Source organism: Podarcis bocagei (assembly GCF_964188305.1).
Source record: "Podarcis bocagei genome assembly, chromosome: 4".
In the NCBI taxonomy this organism is placed as follows: domain Eukaryota; kingdom Metazoa; phylum Chordata; class Lepidosauria; order Squamata; family Lacertidae; genus Podarcis; species Podarcis bocagei.
The window spans coordinates 37,921,806-37,934,285 of NC_138128.1; the positions used below are offsets into that span (position 1 = coordinate 37,921,806).

Here is a 12,480-nt window from a genome sequence, read left to right on the forward strand (position 1 = left end):
AAACAGATTAGAACTGTCTCCTTGATGTTGCTCTGCCTTGTTCCTAGACCATCCTTGCCTTTGCTTGAGAAAATGTACACATTTCTAGCATTTGAATAGCTCTAAACTTTAAAGTCTGAGTAAAGCAGCACTGATCCCTTTCTTAGACCAATGTATTAGGTGGCTCTTTGCGGTGCCTCTTTCCACTTGCCAACCAATCCATGACATGGACTCAAAAATCTGTTGCTCATCAGGTTTGGCCTTCTGACTTGAAGGGCCTGTGGCAAGGGAGGCAGAAAGTAGAGCCCCAAAGCCAGAAGACCTGAGACAAACTGAACCTGTGTGCAAAAAATCTCTACATTCATGCCTCCTGTGTAGCCATTTCCCCCCCTCCCAGAACAACCCAACGTGCTTTCTGACTTGATTTCATGTCGGCAGGAGTGTTTGAATTTTAGAAATAGCAGGAACACAAACATGCGTTCATTCAGCATAGGAAAGGAGGACTTGGGTAGATGTTAAGGAAGTATAAATAATTAAATAAATAACACAACAACATTACTAAATCTCAAAGCACTGAGATCAATAAACCCAGGACGTCATTCTAAATCTGTGACACTGTAAGCATTTCCTTAGCGGCGGCAGTTCCAGTCTACATCTCCTGACAGTAGCTGACAATGATGCCCATGGAAGACAATGATATTCCTTGCACTGAAAGGTGGGTGATGGCTCATTACTGTGTGGCAAGCAGCATCTTGAGGCTTCAGGAACAACAGAGGAATCAGAAATGCGCAGAGGCTGCAGCAATGAAAGTTGATGATTGCGGATACAGGTTAATGCACATATCTTTGTAATCTCACATACAGAGAGAGATTAAGTAAACAAAGTCTGTCATCTTGATCCTAAAGAACCGATGTTGCAAACAATAAAAATGTGGGGGCCAAAGCATCTGAGTATGCTGGTCTGTGTGTTTCACAGAAATCTTCATCAGAGTTTGACTCAGTTTTTTTATTATTATTATTATTATTATTATTATTATTATTATTATTATTATTATTAAAATATATACTCCCTGGAGTTCTCTAAATGTTGCTGGACTACAGCTCTCATCATTCCTGACCATTGGCCATGTTTGCTGGGACTGATGGGAGTTGAAGTACATTACCTCTGAAGAGTCACAAGTTCACCTCTCCTGATATAATGTAATTGCAAAAATGAGGGAAACAAACTGAAATGTCATTATTTTCAAAACTGCTCAAGGGCATGCTGTTTTCAGCTATGAGCTGCCAGAGCTAGAACTAGGAACCGGTGCATTTTGCTCAGGGTAAAGATCTGTGTAACTTTGGGACTCCATGTTCTAAAATATTAGGAGCAGACGTTTTATTCTTCTGTCCCAGAATCCTAGATTTCTTTCATGTCTCCTGCCTGCCGTCTTCTTCTCAGTCCATCTTGGGGTGTAATCTTTATGGCTACAACTTTAAGACTTCGTTTGTTATTATTTTTTGGTGTCCTCCCCTGCCCTTCACACTACTTTGTGTAACATCCTGCCTGTTTAAGAGGTCTGGAGCAATCAAAAGCTTGCTCACTCTTTTGTAATATTTTGATTGGCTCTAGCAAAAATATTGCTGAATTGTGGGTTTTAGCATTCATCTTATGGGCCCACACAACTTCTTTTCCCCTCTTCTACTATTGCTGACTCTCCCTACTTACTCCCCAACTGCACATGTGTGTGTGTGTGTGTGTGTGTGTGTGTGTGCGCGCACACACACACACACACACACACACACACCACCCTTTCAAGCATCCACAAAGCTATTTGGTCTCTACCTACTGCTGAAACCACCATCACAACCCTGCTCTATCCCTTTTAATATTTCTAGACTAGAGTACAAAACAGACTGGCAGCAGCTGCTTCATGATGCAATATGAGCCTAGTGATCTGTATCTTTGTTGAATATCTGACTTTTATTGCTGTCTTTTTAGTAATGTGGTAATATGGAAGCTTTCTTTATTGGCCAACCAGCATTCATATTATGTTATTCCCCTTCTCACTATCACAAAGTAAACTACTCTGACCAACTGCTACCCTTCTTATTAGGTATCTGCGTTGACAAGGGTAGAAGAAATGTTAGCAACCATCACTTGCTTCTATCTTCTCCTTTTGTTGTGTGGATGCAGGCAGAGGGACCATTCACAGGCCATATGCAACAACAACAACAACAACAAAGTTACAAAATTTTAGTGAATTCCTGTTACCTATTTCTTTTCACATAAGCCACAGAAACACCCAAAAAAGCCATTGATGATCTGGAGAACAGCAAGGACCATTTCCACTGTGCTGATGATTAAGAGAGCCGAGAAGAAATAGACATTCCAGCTCACAATATTACGTGGCTCGATGCACACTTTGTTCCAAAGGGGAGGATCATACAAATAATTCCGAGTCCTTAAAGGAACAGATTTTGAATGAGAAAGTTGTAAGTGAAGATACATTATAAACGAAGGACAAAGGAAAGCTGTTCAATCAGGAGATGTTATTTTTGTACATTTAATAATAATAATAATAATTTATTACTCATACCCCACCCATGTGACTGGGTTGCCCCAGACCCTCTGGGAGGCTTCCAACAGAATATTAGATAAACATTAGATAAAGATTTCTGGATTTACTGGGTTACTGAGTATGCTGTCCTGTGCACCATTTTTCCTTGAATGGTTTTACACTTACAATATAATATTAAATATTGTCTTCCCTGGTTGCATTGTCTCAAGATCAAAGACATGTGGTTGCCCTTCCAACACCAACACTGTAGAAGTTAGTAGCAGTAATAGTAATTCACCTGGACAGAAGACCTCTTTGCCTTAGCATTCCCTGCACTTGCAAGTGTCGCTGCTTTGTTGACATCCCGGTTCTACTGACCTTCCACTATGATAGAGTTCCTTAACAAGTGATCCATACATGCTGAGACTCCTTCACTTTTTCCCTCCCAGCAACATTATCCCTACATATTCTTTGGTGCTTGTTGCAATTGCCAGTGCCCCCAATCCAGTTTCTCTGTGTATGTTTTGATGCACAGGACAGGTAATATTCCCCTGGGAAATAGCTCAAGCTAGCCTCACAATTTAATTGCGTAATGCAGATATGGTCTCCTGAGCTGCATGAGCCACGTTTAATGGGAGTCAGTAACAGAGAACTTGTTTGGAAACACTGACTGTCTATATAATTGTTCTGTCTTCGGGACCAACAATATACAGAAAGCCATATGCCCTTCCAGACATCCTTTTTATTGTGCATTCACGATTATTTGTGCTCATGATAGTACAGTAGTACCTCCGCTTACATAACCCTCTGGTTATGTAAACTTCGGGATACGTAAGCGGCAAACCTGGAAGTATTTTACCAGGTTTTGCCACACGAGCATGCGCAGAAGCGGTCCTCCAGTTGCAAAAACCTCGGGATCCAGCCAGACCTCCAGAACGGATCCCGTCCGCAACTAGAGGTACCACTGTATTGGGGCAGTTATATGTGATCCCACTTTCAATACTGTTTGTTCCTGCAAAAACTTCAGGGCAGACATACTGTAGCTTCCTGCTTAAATTCTGCAACTTTTCATACCACAACTGTTCCATGGATGGTGGTAGTCTTGCTTTTGTTACACTATAGCATAAGAGGGGTCCCCTGGACAGCAATACTGCAGTATCACTCAGGAAGCATTACAGAAGAATTAATAAAGTGGAATGATATTTGGGCAGTGCAGCATCCATTCAGTCCTGCAGAACAGACCTGGCAAAACCCCCACCTCTCTGGAGGGGCCTATCATCAAGTCATTGCTTGCGGCTCATTTTTTTGGCCATGACTCTGAACTCAATGGAGAACGGGTCTCAGTTTTCACCACTAAGCCAAAACAGCTCTCAGCACAGGTTAATAGGCATTGCTCTTCCATAAAATGACCCATGACCTCCAGGTTTCTTTACCTGATGTTTGAGGACTGACTGTGTGTTTGAAGGAATGGATAATCCCACTGAGTCATCTGCGTCCCATTGTGGGTGGTGGAGCTATAAAAGCAGAGAGGTCCCTCTGTCAAGCCCACACCAGACAAAACAAAGCAAGCAGCTGATCCCAGCAAGGCCAGTCCTGATAATACAATGGAGAGAAACATCTGTGGGCAAAAGAGGCATAGAAATTAAGGGCACTTCCAGATGACCTGATAACCGAGCATTGATCCTGACTTGTTTGCAAGGAGATGAGATGGCGATGGCTATTTAATGAGCACTTACTCCGTTTTGTGTTCCAGTGCAGTTTCCTGTCACTTTCCTTATCATGAAAAGTTTGATGTTTTGAGGAAGTGGGATTATTGCTCAAGACCTCCCAGTCATTGATAATTGTGTGACCTGAATTTGCTGGTACGTGACTGAATCCCACCCGAAGGTATTGACAGTCTGGAAGTGGCCTAATTCCAGTTATGCAAGACCCCTTCAAGTGTACTGCTGAACTCTAGTAATTAGGAGCAATGGGAAGGGAGATTGGTTCTAAAGGGCTTTATGGAAACCATAAACTTCTGGTAACTTCTGATTACACTACAGGCACCAGCAACAGGGTGCAAGGCTCCTGGATGGGGGAATGCACCCTCCAAGTTTGGATTAGGGTGGGGCATGACAAGGTCCTTGACCTTGGCAATGACTAGAGTCAGGTTGAAAAGTGTAGTGTCTGGTCCATTAGGACAAATGGGACACTGCACCATTAACCTCTTTCATCCATCCCCCATCTGCCTGCCTTCATGTTGACAACCAGTCTAGGGCTGGCACTGCCTGTCAACTTCCTTCTCCTTGGTCTTAAGTCATATCAGGACCATACTCTCGAAGCACTGCAATATTCCTTTAACAGTCTCCCAAACAGTGTTTTTTTTTCTTTTAAAAAAATGTTTAGGGGTACTCTCATTTTCGTACTCATATTGAAATATTGCCCCTCAATGATTCACAAAATATTTAAGGGTATGCGTACCCCTGTGTCCCCCCCAGAAAAAAGCACTGCTCCCAAATAATCCTTGTACAGTGGTGCTTTGGGTTACAAACACTTCGGGTTACAAACGCTTCAGGTTACAGACTCCGCTAACCCGGAAATAGTACCTTGGGTTAAGAACTTTACTTCAGGATGAGAACAGAAATCGCACAGCGGGAGCAGCGGGAGGCCCCATTAGCTAAAGTGGTACCTCAGGTTAAGAACAGTTTCAGGTTAAGAATGGACCTCCGGAACAAATTAAGTTCTTAACCAGAGGTACTACTGTAGTCTGTGAAGGGTACTGAGAGTCATTGGGAGACCCCCATTCCTCTCACCGAGCCACAATTTTCAGAGTTCCCTGTGAAGAGGCATTGATTGTGAAACCACTCTGAGAACTATGAAAATGCTGAACCGTGTACAGTATCGAACTGGAACTTTGTCAAGAATCTTGACTGTTAAGCCCTGCCATTAAAGCTGAGGGCCTTTCATCAGCGGAACAAATGAGCTACCACCCTCATACCTTTTGGCAAGTTCCCCAAGTGCAGGAGGCGTTCTTTCCTCTGAATCCAATAACTGTGATCTGAACTGCGGCTGGGAAGACCTGGGGAAGACAGTAATGATTCAGAATGAACACCCTTCTCTGCTAAGCGGGGGTGTGTGTGTCAATTTGATTCTGTTTGAATCTTAATGAGAAACTACCTCATTTGCACTTCTTGAACCAATACACAAATTGAAACTTATTGGGGTGGGATTCGGTTAACAAATTTCGCTAGCTCTGGGTAGCCCAGCAGCAGCATGGCTGCAGGTGGAGTCCTGTAGTTGCGATCTTCAGTCTGGGAATCTGTGTGTTTGCTCATTCATACTAAGCCAAGCAAAGAGGTCAGAGGGGCTTGCAGGAACCCTGGAATGTAGTTCACTGCAGAACATAGCAGACATATATATATTTAAAAAAACATGTGCAGCAGATCACTGGAAGAAACGAGCCAACCAGAGAATGCAAATCAAACGAAACCACACTCATGGCAGCTTCTCTCTCTCTCTCTCTCTCTCTCTCTCTCTCTCTCTCTCTCTCACACACACACACACACACACACATACACACACACACACACATGCAAAGGAAACATGGAGTAGCATGTCACACAGAAGAAGCATGCACAGCACCCTTTCAATGCACATGGGTTAAACGGCTATAGCTCAGCCATCCTTTCTGAGAATTTTCAGAAATCTGGGGAAGAATCCAATTAACTTGTTCTACCAACAAAAGAATGTATGGCTGTGGAACATCCCTCCCTCTCCACAATGCATGCCCTGTGTCCTCCAAATCTGCTCCAGAGGGTTGGTGGGACCCCTAGGACAGATTTAGGGGTCCCATGGGGGAAAGGGGGGGAGGGATGCTCCATTACACGTGCCTATCCTTGCACTGGTGGTAGCACTACATTGGATACAACCCTGGTCAATTTATACAAGATATAAGATACTGCATGCCAAACTGCCATTGAATTGGACAAATTGTCTTCAGTGTATCATGAATGGAATTTTCAGGCAAAACTGAGAGCCAGTGTGGTGTAGTGGTCAAGAGCAGTAGACTCGTAATCTCCGCTCCTCCACATGCAGCTGCTGGGTGACCTTGGGCTAGTCACACTTCTCTGAAGTCTCTCAGCCCCACTCACCTCACAGAGTGTTTGTTGTGGGGGAGGAAGGGAAAGGAGAATGTTAGCAGCTTTGAGACTCCTTCGGGTAGTGATAAAGCCGGATATCAAATCCAAACTCTTCTTCAGTATATCCTTGCTCTGCATATACCCTGCCCACCTCCAATGGCAAAACCTTGTTTGGTTATAAACAACAAAACAGAAGACAGAAGACAAAAAGAGCAGGCCTTATGGTTTCCTACGTAGATTCTTGACAGAAAAATATCCACTTACCAATAAGCCTCCTCCCCACACTCCTGGCATCAGCATAGCTTTCTTTGTGATGTGACCCATCTGTAGATAACGCCATTCCCAACTGGGAAAGAGCAGGAGAGTGTTGGCAACAACAGAAAGCAGGCCTAGGGTCAAGAGGCATGGCCCCAGGATCCTAGCACACGTCCCCACACACATTGTCAGCCGAGAGCCCTGCAAAGATGAAGAAAAGAATCACAGACTGTGTGAGCATTTCTGTTTTCTCTGGCTTTAGAGCATTTTGTTTGAGTACACATGATCCACAATCCATATGTGTCCTGTAGTTTCTTGAGAAATACTGCCAATTTATGTGTTTTCCCTCAAGCCAGTGAAGGACACCGTTGAAATAAATTTCATTGCCAGTTTGCACATGGAGTGAGGTACGCCATCTTGTCCTTTGCCAGACTGCCCCAGCCCCAGTGGTCTGCACTGTTAAAGGGTCATGTACAGATTAGTCAGAGACACAAGACTCACAGAATACAGATAACTACACACTGAAAACTTGTTAAAAGCAGACCGGGAATGTGTCCATAAGGTATTTTGCTGCCCCCCGCCCCCCACACCGTCAACAGGGCAAAGGGAGGGAGAGTTAAATGGGATGGTTTGCAAATTTCCTAATGTGAAAGCATCATTTCCTCTACTTGCAGTGGTTGGGCTGTAAGTGACATTGTTTAAGTCATCAAAAATGGCACTGCCCTTGCATAAGAGGGAGGTTGGCAGATGTCCAAAAATATCTTTAAAGCCTCTGTGGTGTGGGGGTGGAGACTCTTCAAAAGAGCTCAATAAGCAGAGTATACTGAGTGGTCATGGCATGGAATGCTAGCTGGTAGTTGGAGAGATGGGGCAGGGGAATGGAATGGAGTATCCGGAGCAAGAACATTTCACACCACATTTTCTAGCAGGTCCCACCCATTTATTTTAAGGCTAGATGTGCCTCGGACAGCCAGACTGATGACAACTCTGCAATGTTAGTTTCCCACCCAAAATACCCTGACCCTCTCCTGACTGTCTTTCCCATTACCTGGGCATGCAGTAACATGTCGTTGACACACGAATGGCACATTTTAAATGGATTTATACTGGGCCATCTAGTCATTACTCTACCTTACTGGTTGTTCAGTGATGTTTCCCCGGTGCTTCTGCAGCTCAGTTGGTAAGAGCGTGGTGCCAATAACACCAAGGTCCCAGGTTTGATTCCTGTATGCAGCAGCTGCATATTCCTGAGGTTTGGATTAGATGGTTGCTCAGGGTCCCTTCCAACTCTACAATTCTATGATTCTATTATTATTGCACCCAAACTTTGCTCATTCCATCGTCCATGCTCCTGCAATCCCCTCTTCCCTTCCCTGCAGCAGTAAGTCAAACTGCAATGCCAGGCCACCAAACTTCCATTTGCACACTTTAAAAAACTTTATGTTTGTGTTATGACTGGTGTGCTAAACCATCCTTGTTTGCGGGGCGGGCGCAGACCACAAGAATGCCAGCATATGGCATCTATAAGAAGTATGTGGGAGAGGCACAAGAGGGCAAATTTCTCTCCCCACACCTTTTCATGTTATTTGTGCTACATTGCCATGCAACCATATCACCATTTGATTTTGCCACTTCTAAAGTTGTGGGTTAAACCACAGAGCCTAGGACTTGCCGATCAGAAGGTTGGCGGTTCGAATCCCTGTGACGGGGTGAGCTCCCGTTGCTCGGTCCCTGCTCCTGCCAACCTAGCAGTTCGAAAGCACATCAAAGTGCAAGTAGATAAATAGGTACCGCTCCGGAGGGAAGGTAAATGGCGTTTCCGTGCGCTGCTCTGGTTCGCCAGAAGTGGTTTAGTCATGCTGGCCACATGACCCAGAAGCTGTACGCCGGCTCCCTCGGCCAATAAAGCGAGATGAGCGCCGCAACCTCAGAGTCGGTCACGACTGGACTTAATGGTCAGGGGTCCCTTTACCTTTACCTTTTAAAGTTTTTGTGCTCAGGCTGCGATTCCTATGCTAAACCGTAGCCCCTTCCTACACCCCGACAGGAACGCTGCTATACAGCATTGACAAAAAGTTTGGGAGAGTGGGTGTGTCACAAAGAAGCACATTTAATTTGGAACATTGCCAGGGTACCCTAGTGTTATAGTGCAACAAAAGCAAAATAACAGTAACAATCAGAACATCTGAGGTACAAAAAAAATAGGATTTCAGCAGGAAGCTGTGGGCTACGCAGCAATTGTTAATGAAGCAGCATGGCCATCCTTAAACTTTTACAGGCACAAATAGCATTGGATGCAGGAGTGCATTTAACCACCCTGGTACCTGCAAGTCAAGGGCACAAATCATCATGAATGCACAATAAAAAGGACATCCATACAGTGGTACCTCAGGTTACATACGCTTCAGGTTACATACACTTCAGGTTACAGACTCTGCTAACCCAGAAATGGTGCTTCAGGTTAAGAACTTTGCTTCAGGATGAGAACAGAAATCGTGCTCCGGCGGCGCAGCGGCAGCAGGAGGCCCCATTAGCTAAAGTGGTGCTTCAGGTTAAGAACAGTTTCAGGTTAAGAAAGGACCTCCAGAACGAATTAAGTACTTAACCTGAGGTACTACTGTACACAGCTTCTCCTCAGGCCACAAAATTGGTAACTGACGTATATTTGGGAAAAGATGCTCCCCTACCCAAATCCCATATACCGTATTTTTTGCTCTATAAGACTCACATTTTCCCTCTTAAAAAGTAAGGGGAAATGTGTGTGCGTCTTATGGAGAGAATGCAGGCTGCGCAGCTATCCCAGAAGCCAGAACAGCAAGAGGGATTGCTGCTTTCACTGCGCCGCAATCCCTCTTGCTGTTCTGGCTTCTGAGATTCAGAATATTTTTTTTCTTGTGCGTCTTGTGGTCTGGTGCGTCTTATAGAGCGAAAAATACGGTAGCTGCTATCTCTTTAGGCAAGAACTCCAAAAACCTCTGGAAGTTCAGCAAAGCATAATACAGTGGTACCTCTCAAGACGAATGCCTCACAAGACGAAAAACGCGCAAGACGAAAGAGTTTTCCGTTTTTTGAGTCGTTCCGCAAGACGAATTTCCCTATGGGCTTGCTTCGCAAGACGAAAAGTCTTGCGAGTTCTTGCGAGTTTGTTTCCTTTTTCTTAAAGCCGCTAAGCCGTTAATAGCCGCTAAGCCGCTAATAGCCGTGCTTCGCAAGACGAAAAAACCGCAAGACGAAGAGACTCGCGGAACAGATTAATTTCGTCTTGCGAGGCACCATTGTATCCCGCACAAAACACCCCATACCACACTCATGTAATTCAGCATGGCCTTTCCCCTCTGGAGACTTATGGCTATATGTTTTTTTAAAAAACGCATATTCCTTACTCCCAAAGAAATTCCAGAAGGATGTATACAATTTAGCAACTTCTAACAGTTACAGTCGGAGATTATACAGGACTCTCACATACCCACACACGCCCCAACATACCTCGCCCCAACATACACACCAAGTTTATAGTTAATTTTATCTAGTTTTATTTGTTTATTTCATAAAATTTATAAACCGCTTGTTTGCAAGAAACCTCAATGCGGTTAACAAAAAGATTAGAGGAAAAGATAATTTTGTCTCTGTTCTTTTGCCTTCTTGCACACCAGTTAGAGACTATGGGTTGCCATATGTCCTCTTTATCCAGGACAGGTCATTTCATGAGAGTCGTCATAGCAATCCATAGTTAAAAGTAGAAGTCGGCAAATGTGTCCTCTTTTTTGCTCTCTAAAATACAACAATCCTACAAGTAGTATATAAATGAAATAATAATAAACTAACAATACTGTGCTTCCATCTGGATAGCCACATACTATTGTAAATGGGTCGCTGAGATATCACAAAAGTGTAGTAGACATCAGAGTTTGTTTTTTAATAACTAGATTTCCCCTAGAAATGGTAAATCTTGATTAAATGATGATGATGATGACAACATTGTCTTGGCACTGCAGAAACATGAATGCATGAGGAGTACTGATCTATTATGCAGCCAGGAAGAAGCAACACCTGTTTCAGTTTATAGTCTAGAAATGTCCTGAATCCATCTCAACTGGGAAATGGAAAGTGAATTCCAGTTTCAGGTTCCTCGACTCTTTTGCCACCACAGCAAACCCACCACCAGCTGGTCCTTACAGGATTAATTCTTCCCAGGTCTTTCACTTACCTTTGAGAAATAGAAAGCACTGATGCAGATCCAAGGAACTGGTGGTATCAAAGTTGCGCTCAGCTCCAAAGGTTGTTGCCGTTGTTGCAATAATCCACACAAGAGAAGTTTCTCTGGAAAAGGCAGCAACAGCTGGCAACTATTTATAATCTTCTGGCGACTGAAACCTGGGCAGGCCCCAACTTATTTTCTCCCTAGATGGTCAGACCTGGATCTAACTAGTTTTTCTTTAATCACACCAGTCACATGACCCATCTTCCCATGATGGGCAAGTCCAACAGCTCCGTACCGTTCTAAAGGAAAAAATTGCCCATAGAGGGAAATGACAAATAAGTGATTAGAAGAAAACTGCTTCTGTGAGGAAGTAGGCTTAAGGGCGGCAGTTGTACATGAAGCAAGCTTGCAACATGCTCAAACAAAACAATGCTAGAGGGACAGTGGTGCTGCTCTGTTGCAACAAAAACAATAAAAGGGTCTCTCCAGGTGGTTGTTTACTGTGCATGCAGTCCACATAGCATCAGCAGCATGAAAATGCCCGCTTATTTTGCCCACCACCACCAAGAGACGCTGATTTGCATTGGGAGGTGGGTCCAATCATGTTAAAAACAACAGCGATTGCTACATCCTTGACCACCAGGGATGAGCTATCAGTGGGTCACATGACATAGGAAGTGCCCAATAGGAGCCGATTACCTGTCTGGTATGTGAAATTGCCACTAATGCCCCAGCCAAAGCTGCCTTTCTTCACACTGCAATTAAGAAGAATGCACATATGTTATAGAAAGAAAGACTGTACAAGCACATACAGTGGTACCTTGGGTTATAGACGCTTCAGGTTACAGACTCCGCTAACCCAGAAATAGTACTTCGGGTTAAGAACTTTGCTTCAGGATGAGAACAGAAATTGTGCTCCGGCGGCACGGCAGCAGGAGGCCCCATTAGCTAAAGGGGTACCCAGGTTAAGAACAGTTTCAGGTTAAGAACATACCTCCAGAACGAATTAAGTACTTAACCCGAGGTACCACTGTATATAAAATCCGTATAAAAAATCTGTACCTGTTGCCTTGTGGGACATCTTCAGGAGAAGAAAAGGCTAAGGAGTAAACCCTATACAAATCCAGAGTGGAGTCCCTAAAATGGTTGGATGGCGCATTGCACACCTCCTTCTGGCAACTCCTGCAACCAAGCTGGTGCCAAATGTATTGCTCTATTTTCCTTTGGACCACATCAGTGGGGCCGAGGGGGGGGGTCTTGTCGTCTGGGCAGCCAGGACCTTCTTACACACTGCCCAGACTTGTGCCCTGGGGAGGTCACTTCAGTGCTGCTAACACCACAAAAACAACGTGGGAGGCAGCAGGCGCTGTGATTCTCCACCCCGGGAG

The 12,480-nt window shown here is 44.3% G+C and overlaps 1 protein-coding gene across 1 annotated transcript; it reads right to left on the minus strand.

The window, feature by feature from the left end:
- Positions 1–206: 206 nt before the first annotated feature.
- Positions 207–11,399, minus strand: TM4SF19 (transmembrane 4 L six family member 19). The gene is made up of 6 exons (XM_081192761.1): positions 11,099–11,399; positions 6,901–7,092; positions 5,496–5,576; positions 3,952–4,136; positions 2,233–2,422; positions 207–774 (listed from the first exon to the last, which is right to left on the minus strand). The coding sequence occupies exons 2-5, from the start codon at positions 7,075–7,077 to the stop codon at positions 2,233–2,235; spliced, it is 633 nt and encodes a 210-aa protein (XP_081048887.1). The 5' UTR covers positions 7,078–7,092; positions 11,099–11,399; the 3' UTR covers positions 207–774.
- Between the last annotated feature and the right edge of the window lie 1,081 nt (positions 11,400–12,480).